At 39.0% G+C, this 24,080-nt stretch overlaps 2 protein-coding genes across 5 annotated transcripts; one reads left to right on the top strand and one right to left on the bottom strand.

The window, feature by feature from the left end:
• Positions 1–258: 258 nt before the first annotated feature.
• dsc2l (desmocollin 2 like) lies at positions 259–9,124 on the bottom strand. The gene is made up of 16 exons (XM_059345167.1): positions 8,870–9,124; positions 8,565–8,655; positions 8,244–8,452; positions 8,063–8,161; positions 7,603–7,758; positions 7,039–7,183; positions 6,791–6,945; positions 6,516–6,650; positions 6,162–6,347; positions 5,771–6,018; positions 5,440–5,582; positions 4,566–4,787; positions 3,255–3,476; positions 2,842–2,957; positions 2,388–2,708; positions 259–1,686 (listed from the first exon to the last, which is right to left on the bottom strand). The coding sequence occupies exons 1-16, from the start codon at positions 8,906–8,908 to the stop codon at positions 1,489–1,491; spliced, it is 2,685 nt and encodes an 894-aa protein (XP_059201150.1). The 5' UTR covers positions 8,909–9,124; the 3' UTR covers positions 259–1,488.
• A 4,334-nt stretch (positions 9,125–13,458) lies between these two features.
• LOC131980746 (desmoglein-2-like protein) lies at positions 13,459–22,539 on the top strand. 4 transcript variants are annotated; one of them, XM_059345047.1, is made up of 16 exons: positions 13,459–13,620; positions 14,359–14,481; positions 15,392–15,547; positions 15,650–15,791; positions 15,893–16,056; positions 16,348–16,482; positions 16,580–16,765; positions 16,850–17,127; positions 17,509–17,651; positions 17,744–17,965; positions 18,582–18,809; positions 19,085–19,212; positions 19,299–19,625; positions 19,740–20,342; positions 20,379–20,414; positions 20,451–22,539. In XM_059345047.1, exons 1-16 carry the CDS (start codon positions 13,570–13,572, stop codon positions 20,850–20,852), a joined length of 3,324 nt encoding a protein of 1,107 aa, XP_059201030.1. In that variant the 5' UTR covers positions 13,459–13,569; the 3' UTR covers positions 20,853–22,539. The 4 variants fall into 4 exon arrangements, with proteins under 4 accessions (XP_059201030.1, XP_059201028.1, XP_059201029.1 ...); XM_059345045.1 differs by having other exon boundaries at positions 19,740–20,414; XM_059345046.1 differs by having other exon boundaries at positions 20,379–22,539.
• Positions 22,540–24,080: the final 1,541 nt, after the last annotated feature.

Raw genomic sequence — 24,080 nt, forward strand, 5'->3', positions numbered from 1 at the left:
TGTTGGCATGGAGAAATTTGCATCATTAAATGAGAGGCACAATGATACTGTTTAAGTGCACCAACTAGATATGCAGAAGAATGTTGGTAAATATTAGCTAGGAGGTGAGGAGCTCGGCAGTAGGTGTAAAAATGTGTCTGCATATTGTGCAAGCTCAGAGTGCCACACCCAGTGAATCATTCACCAGAGTGTATACAGAGAGTGAACACAATGAACAACTGTTTATGCTCTATCGTTCAGAGTACAGAGTCAAAACAGTATGAGGAAGCATGTTGTTTATTTTCCAACTTAATGTTAATAAGATCATACTGCAACACGGAATCCTAGCTGCAAGCAAAGCCTTTAGGGCCTATAGTTGAGATACAGTTACCTCTAAAATACTCATAATCTGTTCAATACCAATTCAATTTTATAAATCTAAATTGAAGTTCCATTAAATTACACTGAAAAAAATACATCTGCTACAATAGCACAAGTTCACCAGGAGAAAAATTATTTAATGACCATGCAAAATTACTTCAACAACTTAATATACACACGGGAATGTCAATATCCCCTTTAATTAGCACGTCCAAGGACATTTTTCTGATCTGTTAAGCTTTTCTTGTGTCCAGTCAGTCTTGTATTCAAACAGTTGCAGGCAGTATCAGTAACACCTCACTCATCACATTCACGCCCTTATGCTGACTTTCACAGGATTACTGTCAGTATGTTGCAACCACCTCAATGACACACAGGGTGAAACTACGCCCAGTCAACGGTCAAGAGCTGTGGAGGAATGTTTGCACTGATAATTACTGTATGATTTGGAAAGCCAGTGGAAGACCATCAACATTATTGCTTCATATTGATAAATAATTCTAAAAAAAATGTCATTTGAAATGAACATGTCAAATGTTAAGAATTCAGTTTTCTTACTTCCTTTTTGGTAGTTGTTTTATTTTTCTTTAAAAAAAATATATCAAAACTATAAAAAATTAGCAAGCATTTTGAAGTCAACCACACAAATGCAAAATTCTTTTTTCATTTACTGTGAACACAGGTTTTTCACAGTAACCAATATACCCATACGTTGTTACTCATACAGTAGATAGAAAACACCAAGGCCCTTCACTGGAAATATCAATACAACTAGCATTATGAACCTGCATCACCAGCAACACACAACCTTCCACAAGAAGAGGCAGGTACAGCACGTGGATGGATGGTTGGTAAACCAAGACTCCAAAGGCAAACAATACATCACACACAATACAAAGTATGTACAACTGACTGTGTCTGCGTGGTTTTCAGTGCATAAGACTTTTACCAAAAAAGCAACAAAGAAAAAAAACAAACAACAAAAGGCAACAGAAGAGCAGTGCGCGCACGCCGACACCACCTGTTTGTTCTTTCTCTCATTCAGGGACAAAGCAAGCATTTATATCCCGTCCTTTCAGCATCCTGTAAAGTGAAAAGTAAACACCATTACTTTTTGAGCTTCATTGTTCATGTCTTTCTGCAGACTTCTCCCAGAGTTTTGAACTTTGGTCCGAGCGTGTTAACGAAGTCGAGGTTATCGTCGTTGCCAAACTCGCTGCAACACCCCACAGAGCCAGCTTCAGATCCCACCCCCTCAAACCCGTAGGAGTGCATGAGGTCGCCCGCATACCGTCCGTCCTCCTCTTCTCCAAAATAGACCAGCCTCTGCAGGACAAAAGTGGAAGGAAGAGGAAGCATGTTATTACTTGGTGTGGAGGAGGCCAGAGCGATAGTAGTGGAGATATGACACCATGTGATAACACAAGGATGCTCAGGATATGACTGGCAGTCAGATATTACACAGAGAAATAATATCTCACACCAAGAAGTTGGGAAATAATAAAGTTTACGGAGGATAATATCGGCTTAGAGAACAAGATTGTATTACACATGAGAGTTACCTAAGCTCTTACAGATAACAAAGAAGTTATTAAACCTCAGAGAATGAAAGGTGTACACATGGACACATTTAATTCTGCCACTTTTTGTGCTTCCTTCCACTCCTGTATGCCGTCATTCGACTACAGGGTGAGACTCTGCTCTTCTTTAGGGTTGTCAAAAGTATTGATGCTATACTTTTTGTATATCAAGTGTTTAAAATGATACATTCTCCATTAATTATAGTACGGAGGTATGAAGAAAACAGATCTACAATGAGATTTTCAACTCAAGGCTGCAATAATAATGTTATAACACTAATAAGGTTAATTACTACATTTTTACAGATGTCCTTTTGTTTGTTAAATGACTTTCTGTACCAGCATTGTGTTCAGGTGGTTAATCATGCAGAGCCGTACTATGCAGTAGTTTTACTTTTTTGATTTACTATATACATTGTAAATCTTGTAATTAAAAAACAACTTTACCTGTTGAAGATAGCGGCCATTTGTGTTCCAGTTCTGAATGTAAGATGAGTCCTGGGCGATGAATCTGTTGTCATAGTTCACACCGCTGCCCTGAAGAGTACCTCCAAACTTTTGAGTGCCGTACTGGTCATACTGGCTAGAATAGAAGTCATTCATTTCGGATGTGACAACACCGGTGTTATACATCCCATTGTCAGCTGTGCCAAGCCCTCCCATTGTGCTTGTGCTCATGTTTCCCATCCAACCGGTATTCAAACCCTTAACTGAGCCCTTCACTGCTGAGTCAACACCGGCAATGGGAACATTGATGAGACTTGAATCCTGTAGAGAAAAACAATAAAAGAAAACACAAACAATCAAGTAACAATTAAATAAATGAAGCAAAAGAGAGAGAAAGAGGTTTCTTTTTACAAGGGTATGAGCCAAGGCAATGCTTTCATTATTATGTCCTTACCACTTCGTCCCCTGGGGCCTCAGTGTTTGATTTGAGCAGGATTCCACCGCTGTCTCCTCCATATTCAACTTCTTGCTTGTCTCTCTTTGTCACACAGAAAAATGCGAGCAGTAAACCTGCAATAACAAAGAAAGTGTGTTAGAAATGAGTGCACAAGGATTTTTATAACAAACAGTGCCACACGTATGGTAGGCATCACAAGAGTGAACATAATGGCATCATATAGTGTATAATGTGGACACATATCATTGCCTGTGCCCAATATACAATGCATAATTCAGTGATAGAAGCTCTAACTTTCTATCACCTTCTTGTTCTTTTCCACATGCATGAGCACAAAATTCTTGTTTCATTATCTACACAGTGTAGACTACACGGTTCTCCTGGCAAGAGCATAGCAGTGGGGAACTCACCGAGCAGTAGGAGGAGAGCCAGAGGCAACAGCATAGCCAGTAAAGCCAGTGGCCCTAATGACATTGAGCGTTCCTTGGCCGGGCAGGCTCCATTCCTGCACTGGCAGATCCTCACTTTGGCCGTCTGTTTTTTACCAGCGCCCTGCAGATCTGTAACTTCCACGGGAACTTCGTATGTCCCTGTAGGAAGCTCTTTGAGTTGCTGCAACGTTGTTGCTGTGTCTGAGGAGAAAAAGCATACAAAAACTATTCTCAAATTTCTACACAAAACAGCAAAACAGAGTGTTCATTACGATGTTTTTAAGTAATGCTTTAGCGAAAGATAATCAAAATATGCAGCCCAAAAGACAGAAACAGCTTAAAAAATTGTTTGCCATTACAAATAGAATGAAAGTAACTGTAATCCCAAAACAATTTATTATGCAAAATCTTTTCTTTTAGTATTCTTGCATTGCCAATGCAGTAAAATCTGTCTCCCAACTGTGTATGTGTATTTCCCAAACACATGCTAGAGCCCAACTGAAATATGATTGTGTAACATTGGCTTACAACGCATCACAAAGTGTTTCCAAATAAGAAATTGCACAAGATATGTTTACAGAAACAGTGCAAACATTACATCGTTTGTCCACCAGGGAGCGGAAGTTTATTTGTTCCACACAGTACATACTGGGGCTTCAAATCTTTCAAAAATCATTAAAAATATTCATACTTTGCCTTTATATTCAGAAGGTATATTGGCTAATACATCATTATTAGAGTTTTAAAACTTATTTAATATCTTAAATGCTGCAAAGAAAGAAGTTGCATTCATAGAGTATTCAATTACTTTTGGGCTAATAAAATATGATATAATGTAAACTACTTGCATCAATAAAATGATCCTATAATGAAATATATACAGTTTAACTAACAGGTCGTTCAACTTCATGAATGTAAAATGACTTTTACTGTGTGGTATTCATCCTTTTCCTCATATATATAAGTGATCTCAATTCCTCTTTCACCACACGGTATCAGCCTAAAAATGCAGTATCAGTCAAGCTGTGAACAATTAACTTCATGCCTTCTGCTTCTGGCTCGTTCACTGGTCATGGAATGCCTCTAGATTTGGTTTATTTAGATAGCTTTCATAAAATGAAAAACACATGTTTTGGAGATAGAAAACATTTGAATTAAAGCTGAGATTTGGATTATCCTGTGTGAATAGTTTGCATATTTCTTTTACAGATGTATGTATGTATGTAATATTGTTTTTGCTGTTGTTTAATATGTCAATTAAAAAAAATAAAACAAAATACAACCACCTACCATTAAATCTAGTCAAGGACCATTCGCCATCATGATCTTTTGGCAAACTGAAGCTGAAGGGGGCAGAAAAGGGACTCTGGTCGTTGTCTTCAGCCACAACCAGCACAGAACCGAGCTGTCCTTGCTTCTCACACACCACCAACTCGCTGGTGGGGATCGTTGGCACGTTGTCATTGACATCCTCGACAATAAGGATGACAGTTCCTGTTCCTGTCTTGGCCTCTGAAATACATGACAATTAGTATTCAAAATAAATAGAAAATGTGACATGGACACTGAGAAACAACTAGATAGACAAGTTGGACGCATTCTGACATCAACTAGGTGTGAATTGCCAGTTAATTGTAAATTCTGACAGTCATCTGGGATATAAGCCAAATTTTCACTATCACACCAGACATCAGTGCGTCACAGTAAGTGACTTGTCACATCACATTCTGTCAACAGGTGTTGTCAGGTTTTGACAAAGTCAGTACATGTTACTGAGGGTGGAGATGGTGTTCTCGATCATTTCCGTCTGCTGGAACAGTGCCGCAAAATAGGCGTGATGCCTTGATTTGCATACAGACTACATACTTTTCCAAAACTCTCACTGAGAATTTTATGGATATTGGCCAAGCCCGGTAAGGAAAAAGTGAGTTTATATTCCAGGGAATAGATGTGACTCAGTAATTAGTGAGAAAGGCACGATGATGTGGCCTGTGATTAAGTCATTCTAAAGTTCGTCAGAATTATGGAAGCACAGCAGGTATACTTGAACTTATGCCATTATTACAATTGAGCAATAGTTTTAGTGATGCAGCAACAGCCTGGGCTCTAAACGAGACGATGGCTTATAGAGATCATGGATAGGAAGCATTTACAAGCAACTTACTGGCATCAACAGCCTTCATGGTGATGTTGTAAATTCCATTCTGGACAAACGGTGACTCTCTGTCAATTGTGTTTGCCACCTTCAGCTCTCCGTTAAACTTGTCGACATCGATCCAGGAGCCTGGGTCTGAGAGCTTATAGTACCTGAGAGAGGGTGAGAAAAGTACTTGTGTATGAGGAGCACATTCTTCAGTTCAGCAGTGAAAGTCTGCCCTCCAGTGTTAAAGACAAGTAACAGAAACTTGAGTTGGAGTCTTGAGCATTAGCTGCAGCCTTTGTGTCTGTTCTGAGTCATACTGTTTTACAGGAAAGGTAATTTTGGGATTGCTTACATGATGCCGTTGCTGCTCTTGGTCTCAGGATCCACAGCTGTGTAACTTCCTATCACCGTGCCATTTGGTAGGTTCTCTTTGACGGTGAAGCGGACAACGGGAGCAGAGAATTCGGGACCCTCGTCTTCATCGACGACAGAGACCACCACAGGGACGGACACCCATGGGTCTGTGGTACCTTTCAGCTCAGCTTCATTACGTGCCTGAATCTCGAGATTTACCTTTGAGTTCTTCTCGAAATCTAAGGGCTGTAAACAAGGAGGGCGTGTATTGTGAATAGATATTTATTGTAGGCCTCGAAATGTCATAATGTGCAGGTCTATATAGCTATGTTACTACTACAAATACATTAACTGTAATTATAAAGATAATAATACAAAATCTCACTCACCTTTGCCACATACAGAAGCCCCTCATTGGTGTTGGGGTCAGTATCAATTCTGAAATTTCCATTTTCGTTTCCTTTCGTTATAGCGAATTTTGCCTTCCAGTTTGGTGTGTTTACTAAATCTTTATCTTGAACGGGAATTCGGAGGATAAGTTTTTCACCTTCATTTTCTTTGACAGTGGCTGCATACTACAGGGAACAAAAAAGTGCATTACTTAAACTAGTCAACCAATCTTTTTGTAAAAAACTATTCAAAAGACTGATTTTTTTCAGAAATTCAACTGTTGCGGGTGATTTTGTCATAAAACATTAAGACATAATTTCAAGATGTGACATTCTTTTGAGTACAACACTTACAGCTGATTCTTTGAAAGTTGGTGCATTGTCGTTGATATCACCCACAGTGATGGTTGCTGTTCCTGTGTTGGACAGACCATTTGCTGCACCGTCCATATCTTTGATTACTACTGTCACCAAATGCTTCTCTTGTGTCTAAAGAAAATATGTGACAAAATGATGCGATAAAAAGGTGAATAACATGTAAAGATGTATCCAGACACCAAGATAAAACATATGTAACATCACATTGTTGGGAGTCTATCATTAATAATCATGTTTATCATGTTGCTCACCTCTCTGTCCAGGTTGCGTGTTTTGGTGGTGATGACACCTGTTTCTGGGTGGATGATAAACCAATCTGATCCTGTCGTGAGAGAATACTTGATCTTGACGTGGAGGCTTCTTTCCAAGTCTCTGTCAACAGCATTCACCTTTCCCACCACTTCTCCTGTGGTGTAAAACACAATCAATTGAGTTTATTACCACCCACACTGATGATCAGATATCACAGGATCATTGGTGTGAATTGAATGTTACTCACCTTCAGCGCTTTGCTCTAACACAGTAAATTGTAGTGCGTCTTTGAATGTCGGAGCGTTGTCATTCACATCATCTACAAGTATGTTGATGTCCAAAGGCAAGTCGGTCTCAGCATTTGTATTTCTGTTGAAAACTCTGGTTGTTAACTGTAATGAAAAAAAACATTTTTTTTTTCAATTAAATCACTCTAAAAATACAAAGAAGTACAAATCATAACATATAAGTGAGGATCCCTGAAGTGTGGGTCCCTAAATTGTTCAACCCCCCTGAACCCCCCTTCCAGGGTTATTCCAATCAAGGGTCAACATCATTTCACACTGCCAGGGCCAAAACTGATTTTCCATTAATTGTTTAAATCTTTTGGGGGCTGAAAATGCCAAGCATTACTGTACGTAGTTCCAACTTCTCAATTGTGACCTTGGGCCTTTGAAAATTGAGACAGGAATTTTTCTTATATATGACATTTTAATAAAATGACAGTTCGTTGTCTATAAAATGATTTTATAGACAACGAACTGTCAGATTAATCTCTATATTATTACTTTCTGACTCATGTTATACTCACTGTAAAGGATGGGAACTCCTCACGGTCGACTGACTTGTGCACACTCAACATCCCAGAGTATTTGTCAAGAGAGAACACTCCCACTGGATGCTGATCGACACCATGTCCACTGAGCGTGTAGTATACTTCTTGCTTGGCTTCACTGTCCGACACAATCTAGAACAGAAACCAAAAGATTTCAATATGAGAACATGGTTAAAACAGATGTCAATACACATTATTGTAGTTCAGGTATGAAAACAGGAAAGAAGTTAATCACAGGATTAATTCAGCAGAAAGTAATGTAATTAACAGGTGTGTCTGGGTGTGTTAATCTGGGAGGGGAAAAAAGAACGTGAGAAAAGAGGCAAGTGCAGCAAGGGAAGAGAAGAAAAGAAAAAAGAAAACGTGTACTTGTTTCACAAATGCTACAATAAAGACTTGAAAATCATATTCATATTTTCTTAAAAATTGAGATCACCTTTTCAATCTCTCTTGGATAAGGTCCCTTATCATTCTCCAATATGTTGAAGGGTGGGGGACTCCAACGTCTCTTGGAGCGTTTTAGAAACTCCGTCGACTGTAAAGGGAGAAAAAAGATACTTTTACAGTCTGACATGTATACACTTGCTTTGAAAGGTTTCAATTGTGCATTAGCTTACCTCTTTTTTCGGCAGTTCACTGCGCACAAGGTGAACTACCATCTCGCTTTTCGGTCCACTGTTGTCCTGAACCCACACAGAAAATGTCCGCCCTGCTATTGGCACTAACACAGTCTTCGTAGATTGTATTTCTCCATTATTCGATATTATAAAGTCCAGGTCCTCCAAAGTGAAGTGCATTGATTGTGTGTCGCAGTCGGCAACTTCAACTGAAAACCGAGAGAGGGAAAGTTTAACTACGCAAAAGCCAATACTGGAAATAATTCAAGCCATGATGGAGCTACAATATAAATTGTTCGACAAAAAATAATGAGTGAATACCTGTTGCTATGTAGTGTCCATTCTCAACTCTGTTCGGAACAACTACGTACAGAGCGCCCGGGATAAAACACGACTCCACACCGGACAAAATCTAAAGCACAAAGTCGATTTTAAAGTCAGTTCACACAGGGTTAACGAGCCAAAGATTGCTCAAATTAACGAACAGTGCCCCTGTAATAGCAAGTACATTATAGTAATACTTATTTGTATTGACACACGTTAGAGGTTAACACGACAGTTAAATGTTACATTTTGTCGATAATACTTTCGTATTAGGATACAAAACAAACTGAGGAAGTACTTACCAACACCAAGCATATGTTGAAAATTAAAACCTTCGCCATTTTCGAAAACTTCTGATAGGACTTTGGCCGTGGGAGGAAGCCGAACACCACCCGCAGTGAATTGTCCAACAAGTGACAGATGATAGATAAGTGTCGACGTTAAAGAGAGAAAAAGAACTCGTCTGTTCCTGTACTCTGAATGTGGGACGGGCAGACTTCAGCTTGAGCCGCGGTATCTGTCGCTACTGGCAAGGAGTGAGTCAACAGAGACACACCTTAGCTGCCACACCCAGACTGGGAGCCTCCTGCCTGCTGGATCCGCAGGCGAAGCCACCTTTGGACTGTGTTTCTATTGTACTGAACACATAGACTCTTAAAAGTATGTGCATTTATACATTTGTGTCTGCCAGCAGGGGGAAATATTGCTTAAAAATTCTGCCTGCTGAAGACATTTTATAATGTCAGAATGTTGCAAGACCCCAAGTTAAAAAAGTGCAAGTTCCCATGTAAATAAATCATTATTATAATTACAGCATAACAGGGATGGGCAACTGGAGGCCCGGGGGCCGCATAAGGCCCGCACCCTCACTTGAAGTGGCCCTCAGTACAACTACGTGCATTTGAGCATGACATCTTAAAAGTGCAGTGTAAAAATGCACAAAATGACTTCTTGCAATTACTGTTGGTCTGCTGTCCTTGCACTGAAAAAAAAAGAAATCACAGTAAGTGGTTATTTTTTATTTGCTTCAAACCTTTTGTATTCCTATTTATACTGTTATACGTGCATTTGAGCATGAAATAGGTTAAGTTACTGCACTGTTAACATATTTAAAATGGCAGTTTCATCATATCTGGTGAAGTGCACGGTCCTATATGTGGCCCTGTGGTAGTGTTGATGAAAAATTGTGGCCCCCTCCAGCATTTAAGTTGCCCATCCCTGGCTTATAAGATACAAAAGTCTATTAAAGCACTGTAGTGTCTTTCAGGTATATTATGAGTTTATGCAAGCGTAATATAAGGTTTGTAGATTTCATTCATACCCACAGCAATCAATATATAATGACACTTTTATTTAACCAGCTGTTCATATGAACTTTAATTGTATTTTTTTCTGATTATTTACTGAACAATTAGATGAGTGATTGTACAGATAAAAACAACAGATTATATTGAAATGTACGCATTTTTCAAGGAGTTTATTCAAATTCAAGCATATACCTGGAATTTTCTAAACTTTAAGATGTAGTTTGGAACCTCTAGGCCTATAGTGACTTTTTGTGGTGCTGAGCAGGTGTATTTAGTTGTCTAAGAGAAATAAGTGTCCTTTTCCTTAGTAGAGTATTTTTGCATTGTTCTGGACACAATTACTTGTTTGTTTGCCTGCTTGTTTTCCTGTCTGAGAAACCTATCCCAGGTCTACTTAGAGTTTGACCTCTGCATGCCTCCCCTTTCCACTAAAGCGATCTGGTAGGAGGAACAGAACTGTGCTCCTCATTTAACGCCACAGGAATGTGTACTGAATGAAGCCTGGTGGTGGGGGAGGCTCCACTCCCACAGCGAAGCTCTCACTATCTCTATAAACTGCTGATAAAAGTGAGAGTGGTCAGAGCCAGAGTCTGTGTCCTTTAAAACATGTCCCAGTTGGATCCACTGTAATTGGGGTAGACATTGTTTTTAAAAAAAGTGCAAAGGGAAGTCAGACTATGTGGGGCTGCAACAGGAAAGGTGAGAAAAATGTCAGGAAGACTGCGCTTCTGTGAGTCATGGGCGTGGACGTAATGAAAGGCTTGGGGCTGGGTGTCTCAACAAGAAATTCAAAACAGACTCAGCAAAATACCCTCCTGTGTCAGTCCCAAGCTGAAATGAAAGTGAATTATGGTTGTACTCGGGCTTCATAGTGTACACAGAATAAGTATGTTTCAGCAGATAACCTCATTGTGTTTCGGCTTATTGTGCTGGTGACAGAATGTCTGACCACTCTCTCCCACAGTGTCCACTTATTGTGATATATTATGATAAATCAGTGACGACAGAGGTTTGTCAGGTTCTGTAGAAAAACCAAGCATTGCTTAATAACTTTCCTACTGAGAAATTAAGCTAGAATACTTTCAGCTTCAAAGGTAAGCAGGGTTTGCTTTATCTTTCAAACACACCTGTTCACCAGGTATTGTACTTGGTGTACGAACACAATGTTACAAAATCTTGTTTGTCACAAACAGCTTTCCATGACTACAACAAACTGTGTGTTCTGCCAAGATGTGACAGCAGTGCCAGTTGATGCATTGATAACAGTGACATCTATACTTAATGCCGGAGGTAAGAAAGTTTTTTTTCACTTGATGCAATCACCCAACCCTTTCACTCCACTCCCGGTGTGTGGCAGGGTGGAGCATTCACGTCATGGCCGATGGTTCATATTTGAGTGAGACAAGTTTCTCGGTAGTATTGGTAGATTATCATGTGACTAATAGATGTCTGGTTATTAGTGAGTCATTTGAAAAACAGGACACATTGAAATGCATGGAACGTATAATTTTCTAACTTGCCAGTGATTAAATAAATTACACGTTTATTACAGACAGGCACAACTGAATCAAATTGTTTACTACAACAGTCACAATAATTACTACGTCAATGAAGTCTATGTGAACAAGTTTTAAAGAGGGGTTCTTTCAGTTTTATGGAAACTTTGGCTATTGAATTGTACTGAACTGAAGTGTTTCTTATCTTCTATATTAATGGAGTAGACAAGATATTTAAAAAAACCTCTATGGGTGGATTAATATGACACCATCGGCCCCTGGGCACAGAGATGCGCTTCCATTAACAAGACACAAAGACTGTGTGGCCTCTTGTTGTTGTGGTTTTGTGTCTCTTTGCAGTTGTTTATGGTGGTTTTGTAGTTACTTTTCGCCTGTGGTTATTTTGATCCTTTGTGTAGTTATTTGCTTCAACTTGTAGTCACTTTGATTCTCTTTGTAGTTGTTTTGTGATTCTTTGTAGTCATTTTGAGTCTCTTTGTAGTAATTGTGTGTCTCTTTGTAGTTGCTTTTGTCATTTGCAGTCATTTTGATCCTTTTTGTAGTTGTTTTGTATCTCTGTGGTTGTTTTCATGGTCATTGTGAGTCTCGGCTGTTTTTGTACTTGTTCTGTCCCTTTTGTGTGTTTTTTTTTTAAATCTCTTCCTGGTCCTTTGAGTGACATGTTGTATGTGAAGGCCAGGAGGGACACCTAACACTTTGTGTCCCTGGGCCTTTATCCCATTAGCCTGCTCAGTAATCCATCAACATAAACCTCTCAGTATACAACAACACAATACATATTTCCAAAATGACTATAAAAAATAAACAAAAACCATTATAACCTTTGTGAATGTCACATTTAATGCAGAACGCTCACAAAAGACTGTATTAGTTGTAGACCAGTGTTCTTTATTCAATGCAGCAAGTGTAATTTAAACCATACAGAAATGGATACATTATACATTTTAATACAGGAAAATACTCAGGAAAATGTGCATTAATCTACTGAAAGTTGTTGTAATGTACTATTTTAATGTGAACTAATACATTGCATTATTCTAACTAATGCCTAAGATAATATATTTACACATTAAACAGTACCTTTACCCAAAGTAAATACCAAATACATACACACCAATAGTAAGGTGGCTTTGGGGGGAGTTAGAATGTTAGAATGGATGTTTGTCAGGACACTACAGTGTGGTTTGGTCACTCAAACTGGACAGAGTGGACACACCCAGGTCATGAGATGAGTCAAAAAAATGTACTAAACAACAAGTTGAAGTGAGAAAAAGAGTCGCAACTGTCTTACATCATACCGCACTATCATGGGAACCAAACTTTTACCTTTTGTGCACGTAATTGGTAACGGTTGAAGATGCCAATGAATAATCAATTATTGCTCAAACAATCACTCAGAAAGATGACACAGGAGTGAAAGTCTTCCAGTGAAATGTGAGCTTCACTGTCAGTAAAAAGCACATCATTTTCTTAGAGAAACAAATGGCCTAATCGGGCAAGATAAAACCGATACTGTCAACCTTTGACCACAGGGAGTGAAAGTTTCATGTATCCTGGCAACACAGACTTTTCTTCCCTCTCTGTGTTTCTCTGTTAAACAAACTCACCAACGCCCACTTGCACACACACTCCAACAGCCCAGTGTGCAGCTCCATGTTTATGAGTGCTGCTCGCTGTGGGAATTTCACAGGCACAGGTGAAGTTTTACAGATGAGTTCGAAAGTTGGTCTAAAGGGACAATACAGTTTTTAAAATTCTAACTGAGCATGAAAAAAATAAATAAAAAGACATAATCACACTGCAATGTCAAAATCAAAACCGAAGTTATGGCCACAAAAATATGATTTCACATATTTTCACTTCAGATTAATATTAAAATCATGTTTGTCTGGTTTGGACCCATTTATGGCGTAATCCGGAGTGATTTCCTTTCAGTCGGAAACGCATTTTTTTCCAAGACAATAGGCTGCACAGACATGCATTCTGTCGACATAACCTCCTCCCCTCCCTGCCTCTTATCACAAAGTGGGAGCAATCAAACAGAGAGGAACCGCCCATCGCCGCAAAAGTTCTTCCTACCCTCAGGAGGGTCAAAGTCTGTACGAAACCTACGCCAGACTTCACAGTTAACGCGATTTCACTTCAACAGGAGGACTAACGAAGTTTTTATTTTTCAAGATGATGGCTCCGCTGCTGAAATGCAGCCTTCTTCTGGCGTTTTTCCTAACGGTAAGTAACCTATTTAATTTGCGCTTCCTGCTGTACTCTATCGGGGTTTCAACAGGTGTGGCTCGTCTCTGGTGAGACATTAAGTTCATCGTATTCATTTGTACATAGTAGCCTTCGTAGTTACAGTTAAAACATATGTAGATAAAGATGCGAAAGGGAAAATAAATGCGCAGTCTCCATGTTTATTGGACACTCACGTATTGTGCTGGAAGGTCAGCGAGCTGCTCTTTTTTTATTGTTCCACTCCAGCAAAGCAGCTTTTCATGATTATGTCTCTTAATATAGGCCTACTGGATGTGGAGAAAACTTTTCATCTGTAAAGTCGCGATGAAGTCATTATGACGTGTCGATTTCCCCTCAGAAAATAATTCACGAGAAATTAGAGGAAGCTTTTTATTTTTTTTAGCTTTGAGGCAATGGAGATGTGGATTGTACTTTCAGTGTTCTAACTATGTTGTGTAGACTTTTCAAAGTAAAATAAAGGATTGACATGTATTTAAAACATGTTGGACTGGCCTTATTTTACTGACAATAAAATAATACATACAATAATTCTAAGACTTATATTTTTTAAGATCCCTGAGATCCTCAGGTGACCTTCCCTCTCATTATGTAAAATACATAATGTGTAAACTAATACCATAAGTGTGTTAGTATAGTCAGGAGCAACAATAAGATGCCATATGATTTTGTAATTACATATGAATCATGTTTTCCACTCTGTTTGTTTACCTGCAGCTTGTCCCTGCGGGATCAGAAGGAAAAGGGCTGATGTTAAAGAGACAGAAGAGAGAGTGGATCATAGCTCCCAGACAGCTCAAGGAGAACCACGATTACACTGGATTGCCAAGTATCGCCAGAGTGCGTGCTTTTTTCTTCTTTTCTTTCTTTCTAAAGCATTCTGTCAAAAGTGAATGTCCTAGTTCTTAATTTAGAATGATTTAAAACATAGTTTGTCAGTCATCCAGACATTGCATGTAGGCACAGCAACATTTAATTCCTTACAATAATTACACCCTTATCTGATCGATCAATTACATTTTTCATTTAACAGGTTTTATCCGCAAGGCACCTTTGTTTGCCACAAACTTACATAGAGCATGTGTAAGAACAGCTCCCCAGACACTGCAAATCTGTCATGTTCATGTAATGAGTCACTTCAAGCATACTGCATGATGAGGACATTAGTGTCTGATGTTTTGACACGCACAAGCGTTGTTTTTACGATTTGTAATCCAAGCTACAGGTATAAATAAATTAGATTTCTTTGACTCTCATCAGAGCCAAACCTGTTTGGGTAGCATGTTTAAGTTAAGTTTACATGTCATCAGCAGTGGAAGAAGTATTCAAACCATAGACTTATGTCATTGGTATAGGATTATATTAGGGGATCATTGTTATTGATGTATTATTAGTAATATGTAGGTAGTACTTTAATTTTGTAGTTGGTCAATTAAGAGCAAATTTTGAATAATACATTTTTAATCTGTAACATTAGATCAACTTTAAAGTAGCATAAAATGGGAATTCTTAAGTATAGTATGTCAAAGTAAGTACTCGGCTACTCTCCATCACAACTTATTATGCCACATGCTTGCATTTACATGATCTAAAAGGCATTTATTTGCAAGAATGCAGTTAAAAAAATGAAGTGCATTATTATACCATAAAAACTTGAAGTATATTATCTTTACACTTTACCTTGTTATTGGAAATCATTAGATTTCCAGATTTTGTTGATTCATTTTGAGTTTTTCTATTTGTTTTTCAGATTCGCTCTGATAAGGAGAACTTTACAAAGATACTGTATTATCTATCGGGGCCTGGTGTTGACCTGCCACCTCAAGGTGTATTTGATATAGACCGTAACACTGGCTTTGTCAAAATCTTTTCCATTCTGGACCGAGAGAAGATGGCCTTCTATAATGTAAGCACACCTAAACATCCTGTTTGTAAAATCTGACGCATTAACAGTCTCAAGTTGTACTTCGAGAAAATGGTAAAGCACTTCTGATATCTCCTTTTGTAGTTAAAAGGTGTGGCAAAATACACAGACGGGACCTACGCTGAAAGGGATATCGACCTGAACATTACTGTTGTGGATGAGAATGACAACCCACCAATCATTAAAGTGCAGCAAGTCGGATTTGTCAATGAATCATCTGCAGCAGGTATTATACGGCATATACAGTATTTTTTTGAGGGCAACATTTTTTTTTACTTGTAATGAGTAATGACAATTGATTATTTAATTCCCTTTGGTGATTCCTAGGTACTGTTGTGATGAGAGTGATAGCTACTGATGCTGATCAACAGGGCACAGCCCACTCTGAGATCCACTACAGCATTGTGGAGCAGAGTAGCACAGCTGGGATGTTCTTCATCAACTCTAAGACTGGAGAGGTCTCGGTTCGGCAGAACACTTTAGATCGGGAGGTGAGGAACTTTACTGACCTAAAATTATTCTCTTGTCTTGTACAACTAGTTCCATTAACTGGGAAACCTTTAAATTCATAATGCAGTGGTTTGATCAGTTGACCATAAAAGTAAGCATTTTTTAGCATTTTTAGTATTTAGTAGCATTTTTAGTATTTAGTAAGCATTTTTAGCATTCTTAACCAAGTATCAAAACTGAATAATACCAATGTTATGTCAAGTTTTAAAAAAAATCTAGAATGTGTTTATTAGTGCAATGAATATCTGATCTTTTTCTTTTTTCTTTTCCAGAAAAAAGATACCTATACATTGACTATAGCAGCTTCAGACATGGGTGGACGAGGAGGAGGAAACACAGGAAGTGGAGAAGTTACTGTCAAAATTCTGGACATAAATGACAATATTCCCACCCTGGAGAAAGAATCGGTAGGTGTGACACAATTAACACAACTAACACTTTTTCTTTTAACTGGCTTTTTTAAATTGGTGATGTTGTTCTAAAGCAACTGTGTTTTATTTGCAGTATGAAGGGAGTGTGATGGAGAACACTGTCAATGTGGAAGTGATGAGGGTCAAAGCCATTGACATGGATCTGATTCACACTGAAAACTGGATGGCTGTCTATGAAATTGTCACAGGGAATGAGGCAGGCTATTTCACTATCACTACTGATTCTAAGACCAATGAAGGGATTATCACAATTAACAAGGTAAGAGTGTAGTTTCAGTACAAAAAAAATCTCTGAAAGTTAATGTGAGCTGCATTTAATGTGTGTCATCCTTAAATCTTGCAGGCCTTGGACTATGAGGAACTTAAGATGCTCAATTTGGAAATAGCTGTTGCCAACAAAGCAGAGTACAACTTTGGCAGTGGGCGCCCAACTGGGCCCATTACCGCAAAACCTTACCCTGTTAAAATCAATGTTCTCAATCAGAAGGAAGGCCCTAGATTCCAACCAACTATCAAAGTGGTGAGTCTTTCAGAGGACCACCAATCTGTCTCCATCCACAAAGTCATCGACAACTATGCTGCTATTGACAGCGACACGCTACAGACAGCCACCAACGTAAGGTAAGGCCACGTAATGAGAGATGTCTTGATATCTATGTATTGATATCTCTGAATCAATCTCCGAACCCAGCAGTTGATCTAGCGTCTGGGTGTGAGAGAAAATATTTTTTGGGTTCTGGTGTAGTCAGTGGCTATCTGAATCACAGATATCCATATCTTTTGCTCTTCATACTTCATGCATGCAACGAAACCACGCTCAAATGTGGTTGGTCAACTTCTACTTGGACGATAGATGGAAACCAGAAAGCTTCCCTTACCAAAATCCTGTCATGTTGCCTCCAGATTCTTCATTCTGTTTATAGAGGTTATCTTTTAATTTATGTATTTCACATAAAAAGCTTGGTTTTTTGTCCTCACAATTATATATTTTTGTATTTCTAGGTATGCTAAAAACAAGGATGCAGACAACTGGTTGATTATTGATGAAAAGACAGCAGATATCAAGCTGAATAAAATGCCTGACAGGGAGTCCAAGTTCTTGATCAACGGAACATATTATGCTGAAATTATATGCATCAGCAATGGTTAGTTCTGAATAAATGTAAGCTAGCATTATTCTCCATTGGACTTGTATGGTGCAGGTTTAATATTAATCTCTGTTTTGATCGTCTTTCAGATATTCCCTCAAAAACTGCCACAGGAACCATAGCCATTCAGGTGGAGGACCTTAATGATGAATGTCCAGAACTGACCACTACAACTCAAACCCTTTGCCTTGAGGATAATGTGATCTACGTCACAGCCATAGACAAAGATGAATTCCCCAATTCTGCACCATTTCAGTTCACTGTGATTGAGGGGGAAAGCAAGGGGAAATGGACAGTCGAGCGTCTTAATGGTAAGATTACAATTATGGCTTGGCAAAATTTCCAACAAATCAGCATTTAATGGGCCTTCAGCATAAGTGTTCTTCAAGGAAAGAGGCATTTTAGACTAATTCAGTACCCAACTCTAGTTTTTTAGCTTCAGAAAGCAAATAGTGATCATTATAATCTGTTTTACAGTTTCTTGATTCATTTATTTGGCTTCGAATGGTTCACAATTGCAAAAAAACTGCAAAAAAAAAAAATTGCAAAAAAACAGCTGCAAATAGATTATTTTTTAAGCTCTAAAACACTTATCCAGGTGTGTTTGATTTGTCGAACAACTGTAAAAGTAATTGGAAACATTATTTTTTAATACATTCTAATTAGGTGTTGTTGTTTCTATTGTACATGTTTAATCACATGGATTACTGAGACTCAAATCGAATGGATTCATCATTCATTTTATGAACCTCATATCTGCTTTTCCTGCGATGACAAGTAAATGTCTGTTGCGAAAAAGGAATATCTTGGTTTTGTCACTTCTGTATAAAGAAAGGAAGCATCGCTATATATTACAAGACACAAGTATGCACACTTCTTTATAACTTGTGCAGCACATTTCAAAATATGGATCTCATCTTTCTGCAGCAACCACAGCCATTCTAAGAGACCATGCCAACTGGCCAGGCGTGTACAAAGTGGTGATGGAAATCACAGACCAGCAGGGAAAGTCATGTGATGATGTTCAGGTGATGGACGTAACTGTGTGTAGTTGCCTTGAAAACACTAAAACCTGTAGACCAAGTCGTGAAAAAACTACAGAACTTGGAGCTTCGGGTATCCTGCTTCTGCTCCTGGGACTGCTGCTCCTTCTGTGTGAGTATTACTTACTTTATTTTCTCCTCATTGTTAATTATTTGGATCAGGATCAATTACTTTCTTTTACAAGGTTGCACAACCTGACATGTTGTAGCATGCTTGGAGAGATGAAAAAGGATTTATATGGTTAAGGCACTTAAGAGACTGGTCATGACAGCATGCATTACACAATAAGTTTGTTTTATCCAATCTTGACTATGACTATGTTTGACCTCATCAGTATAATACTTTAGGAGTTAATGTTGACATATTGTGAAATGTGTATTTTCCAGTGCTGCCCCTTCTCCTGCTGTTCTGCCTGTGTGGAGGTGTATCAGCTCTTGGAGATTTCAAGCCCATTCCATTTGATACAAAACAACAACTCATCTCATATCACACTGAAGGACAGGGAGAAGACAAGGTACTTATATTAGTTTACAATACTAACTTATCGTTTAAAAATATATATCAACCATTGTTGCCTAAATTCTTACATTTTTCCCACAGGAAGTTCCTCTTATGCATGTGCCAGTAGAAGCTGGTGGTGCCACAGTAAATGCAGAGAACATGAACACCTTTGATGGAAAGGTGAACTTAGGAGGACTGATTGAATTAGGAGCTGCGGCAGGTGGAGGAGCAGCTTTCGGCGGTGGCATGAACACCTTGACCAAAGAGAACATGCACATGTACAACACGTATAACTCACAGATGGGGATGGACTACATGGATGGTGGGATGATGACAGGACAAGAACATCTTTACTCCCGATACAATGCTGGCGCCTTTGATGGGATGGCTCTATCCGAGCAGTTCCTTGGGGAGTATTATTCAAGTGTGAGTACATAAAACACCACAACCAACATCCAAGTCCAGTGGTTTTTGACAAAAGCATAGGATTTTAAATGTGTTTTAATAACAAGAATATATTCTGGCTCTATTTTTTTGCAGAAAGCCAACCATGCTGTAAACCAATCCCAGCAGAAGGACTCTCTGCTGGTCTATGACTATGAGGGCCAGGAGTCTCTGGCAGGTTCTGTAGGTTGCTGCAGCCTTCTTGAGGACGATAACGACCTTGCCTTCCTCAATGATCTTGGGCCTAAATTTAAAACCCTTGCTTCGATTTGTCAGGGGACGACATTGGTGACCGAGTCTGTTGCTGCAGGGGTTTCTGTCTCTCCACCCAGACCAGTGTCTCCTGTCTGGCCTTCCACCTCCACCCATACACACGTCAGTACGCACACAGAAACAATCAGGGACAGGGACCGTGTCAACATCAACACTCTCAATACCTCCAATGTAGCATCTGAATCCTCCACCATCGTGCAGGAGGAGCGGATCACTGGGAGAGCCCAGGGTTCAGCCACTCTTCCCACAGTACGTGTCCAAGACAAGGTTGTGGTTCCTAGTCAGACGCTGCTCATACAGCAGCCCACTATGTACTATGCTGCCACGCCCATGTATGTAGTCGAGTCCAAGCCCCAAATGGTGCTTGTGGAAGGGGGGACCCAGCAGACTGTAGGCCAGGTTGGACTAAGTCAGGGGCTGGTGCAGGTTGGTGGCATGCAAGGTACTCAGGGAGTGGTGCAGGTTGGTGGCATGCAAGGTACTCAGGGACTGGTGCAGGTTAGTGGCATGCAAGGTAGTCAGGGACTGGTGCAGGTTAGTGGCATGCAAGCTGCCCCGGGTGTGGTCCTTGTAGACAGGCAAGTAGGTGTGGGCGGAGCGACAGGGCAGATAGCACAAGGCCTTTCAAAAGGAACCATTTCAAGGTCCAGGCAAGTGTTGTTGGTGGAGAACGGGTCCTCGGGTGGAGAGCAAGCTGCACACTTAGCACAGGGCTTTGTTCAGACAGGGCTTGCAGAGCAGGGCTTGGAGGTTAGAGGGCAAGGGCTAAATGTTCAAACTCAGAGCTTTTTGCTCGGTTCAGGCAGTTCAACTGGGTCAAATGAGGACTTTGCTGTGACAGCCACACCCAATTTGCAAGGGAGCCAGAGAGTTGTTGTGCAACGAAAGAAGGTGTCAGTCACTGAGAGGAATGTTGAATCTGCTACAAGAGCATAAAGCAGCCCTTTTGTTTGGCATATACTGCCACACTTTATTGAGTATACTGAAGTATATTTTAGTATACTAAAATATGCTACAGCATATGAATACATATATATTTATACAGATTGTGATAACTTGTGGTAAAACTGGTAAAAGGATTGTTTAGTCTGCTGAACCAAATGTGCAATACTGTATGTCCTCATCGAGTGATGACACTACTGCTCAAAGTAAACGTGGTATTAATGGCTGTAAAAGGCATTGGATATCTATACTGATGCTGTTTAGGAAAATTACATTTTCTTGAAAAGTGCATTCATTTCTAATGTGCTACCTGCTAAAATAAGGCTCTGTTGGCATTAGTTGAAAGTGTATATTTCACAGTATTAATGCAAAGTAAAGCAGCAGGTTTCATGACATCTGCTGTGATGCTCCAGCTGAGGAAAAATCTTCTGTGGTCCCGAGAATGACAATTCAGGCAACAAATTGACAGCCGTAAAAATGCTGCATTTATTTCAGGTACAAAACTAGCGTGGCTTCAAGGACAGGCAGAGTATATGTGACAGAACTAAAACAAAGTTGCAAACCTCTGACCTTATCCCTTTAAGAAAAATGAAGAAATTAAAAAGAGCAGAGTTCAAACAAAAAGCTTCACGCATACATCTCAGATTGCATCTTAATGCAAGTGTCAGCTAGCCTAAGATGCACTTATGTGCTCATATGGTCTCACAAGGTTAATATAACCGATGGATAGTTGGTATGGATTCAAATCATACTTATTGCTTTTCAAGAACAAGACTAAACATGGAAATAAAACTTTAAAAAAATCTTTAGACACTTCTTGTACTGTTTAAATGACTGTATTTTATAGGGTAGTGTGATTCTAGCTATGCTATGGTTGCATTTTGGAGTTTATAGTAAACTAGTAATAGTTTATCTTTAGCCATAAGCCGTTCTGCTGAACTGAAGATTGTTGGACTTAGTTGTACTGTAACTTATCAGGAAGTGGTATATGGTTGCCCACTGCTTGGAACATAGATAAATGCTGTTTGTTTTGTACAACTGATGAAAGCCGCCCCTGCAGAAGAACTAAAGCCTAGCTAGATCTAGGGAGGAGTGTTTTTATCAGTAGATAACATCACAGTCATTACATAATATAAACCAAAGAAGAGAATACTACACAGATTCTCTATTGTTGCACTCTTTTTATTATGTTTTACGCAATGTGTGTGGGTTTCTAAAATTGTGTTTTTACAATAAGTGTTAACTCAAATGATTAAAAAAAAGTGGAAAATTGCCAAATTTTTTAAAACGTGTACAATAGCTAGCAGCCCTATTTTTACAAATGTATTGTATGTCGTAATCGTCAGATATGCTTTTAATATGTTGCTTTTATTGTGTGTTTCTGTGTGAGTGTGTATAGGTAAAATACTGTAATCTGGTTATGTGGATAGACGCAGTAAGGAAGAGCTTGCCAAGCACTGAGAACATTTGGTGGAATGACGCTGTTTGATATTGCTGCTCTTGCTAATGATATATATGTATTTTCAGCTCTACTTTCTATGCTGTATGAATTCATATATTGCTTTAGAACAGTGCACCACTAAAGCGGCCTTATTGGACATGTTGTCGAGCATGTTCTTTTTTTGTAAGATTTGCACCTCCTGTCGTAATAAAATAGAATAAAACAATAAAAAAATGTTGTATTGACCTTTTTCTTGTGGTTTCAAATATGTGTTGTAAATAGTGTGTGTAAGTTTAAAGAGACCCTTTTTACTGATGCAATGTTTCGGTCATCTACCTTTTAACAGGAAGGGCATCATTCAAATAAACTGTGTATTTGTTTGCACTGCAAATCAGCTGTAAACAAATGCATCAAATTGCGCAACACGATGTCTTTATAATGTCACAACCCAACATGCTGTCAACCTTTCTACCCAAACTAAAGTAAATTCTGTAAAAGCAGCTTTCAAAAATTAAAAAAGGACTCCTGTCATTTGATTTTCCTGTGTAAAATCAAGTGGCATTCATTAGTTTTGGTGCTAGATCAAAAGCAGAGAGTTTGACAGGTGAAAAACATAGATCTTAAATCCAGTCCTGACGTAAAAACCTACATATTTCTGTCAAATATGCACATACATACTGTATGTCCCCTGTTAAACATGTTTCATTCCATGAGCTTTCTAGGAAATTTTGCTTCAAGCTTTTCCAAGTAGACAATGACATACCTACATAGAGTGAGATAGTTGATACAACTGGTGTCTTTGTAGCTGACTTAAAAAAGAATCAGTCATGCTTAACCGAAAAAAAGAGAGAACGTAGAAAATCAGGTTTCCCCTAATGGATTAGTATGTAGGTCCTTTACAATGCAGGTAAAGTCTGAACATGGCAAAGTGAGTTGTAGCTGTGCTAAAGCCTAGTTTTCATCTTTCTAACCAGAGCTGACACGTAGCTCTTAGGCATTTTTTTTTTTTTTTTTCCATTTAAGGGTAAAGTCCTTACCACAGGCCGCTCAGTGTCATGATTTGACCTGAAAAAAGATGCACAACGGTCACATGAGAACACGCTCTACCACTGTATCAGATGTCAAACAAGCTGTCATGCGGTCAGCAGATGGGGGTATGGTACGGATTTAATGGTCCACAGTTGGAGTTTTTGTGTGCTGTATGTAAAACATTGCAGTATTCTCAGAAAATCCAAGGTGAATCTAGGTTACAGAGGCTGCTTTTTGCATAGTATTTCATTAAAGCAGGTAAAGGAAGCTTGTCCTCTTACTGTCACTGTGGTATTATCCTTGTGGGCAAATACACACACAGCAAGAGTTTCCATTGAGTCGGAAAAAGTAAATAATGAATCTGGATGCACAAGTAGGAACTAGTTCTCAGGATGCTGAAGCTTCACAAGGTATTCATGTTTACCCAGACAGTTACTACTCGTCATCTTCTTTTTCTCTGTTGTTTCTACCATACAGGTATATCTTGTGTGATTTATCATTTTAATTGTCACATTGTTCAGTTTGTGTTTAATTACACCAGCCTTTTCATAAACGCTGTACTCTGCAGCAACTTTCTGCAGCCATTTGATGATCATGAAATCTCCCACAAAACTAAAGTATTTAGCCAATGTATCATTTTATTGCTTCGGTTTACACCTTATACCAAAATAGCCTCGTCTATATGACCATGCAGACTTTGTTGGACTTTGTTTGTCTGACTTGTCAGTGCACACATCATTGTAATCCGATCT

The sequence above is a fragment of the Centropristis striata genome, chromosome 11 (genome assembly GCF_030273125.1).
Source record: "Centropristis striata isolate RG_2023a ecotype Rhode Island chromosome 11, C.striata_1.0, whole genome shotgun sequence".
NCBI lineage: Eukaryota > Metazoa > Chordata > Actinopteri > Perciformes > Serranidae > Centropristis > Centropristis striata.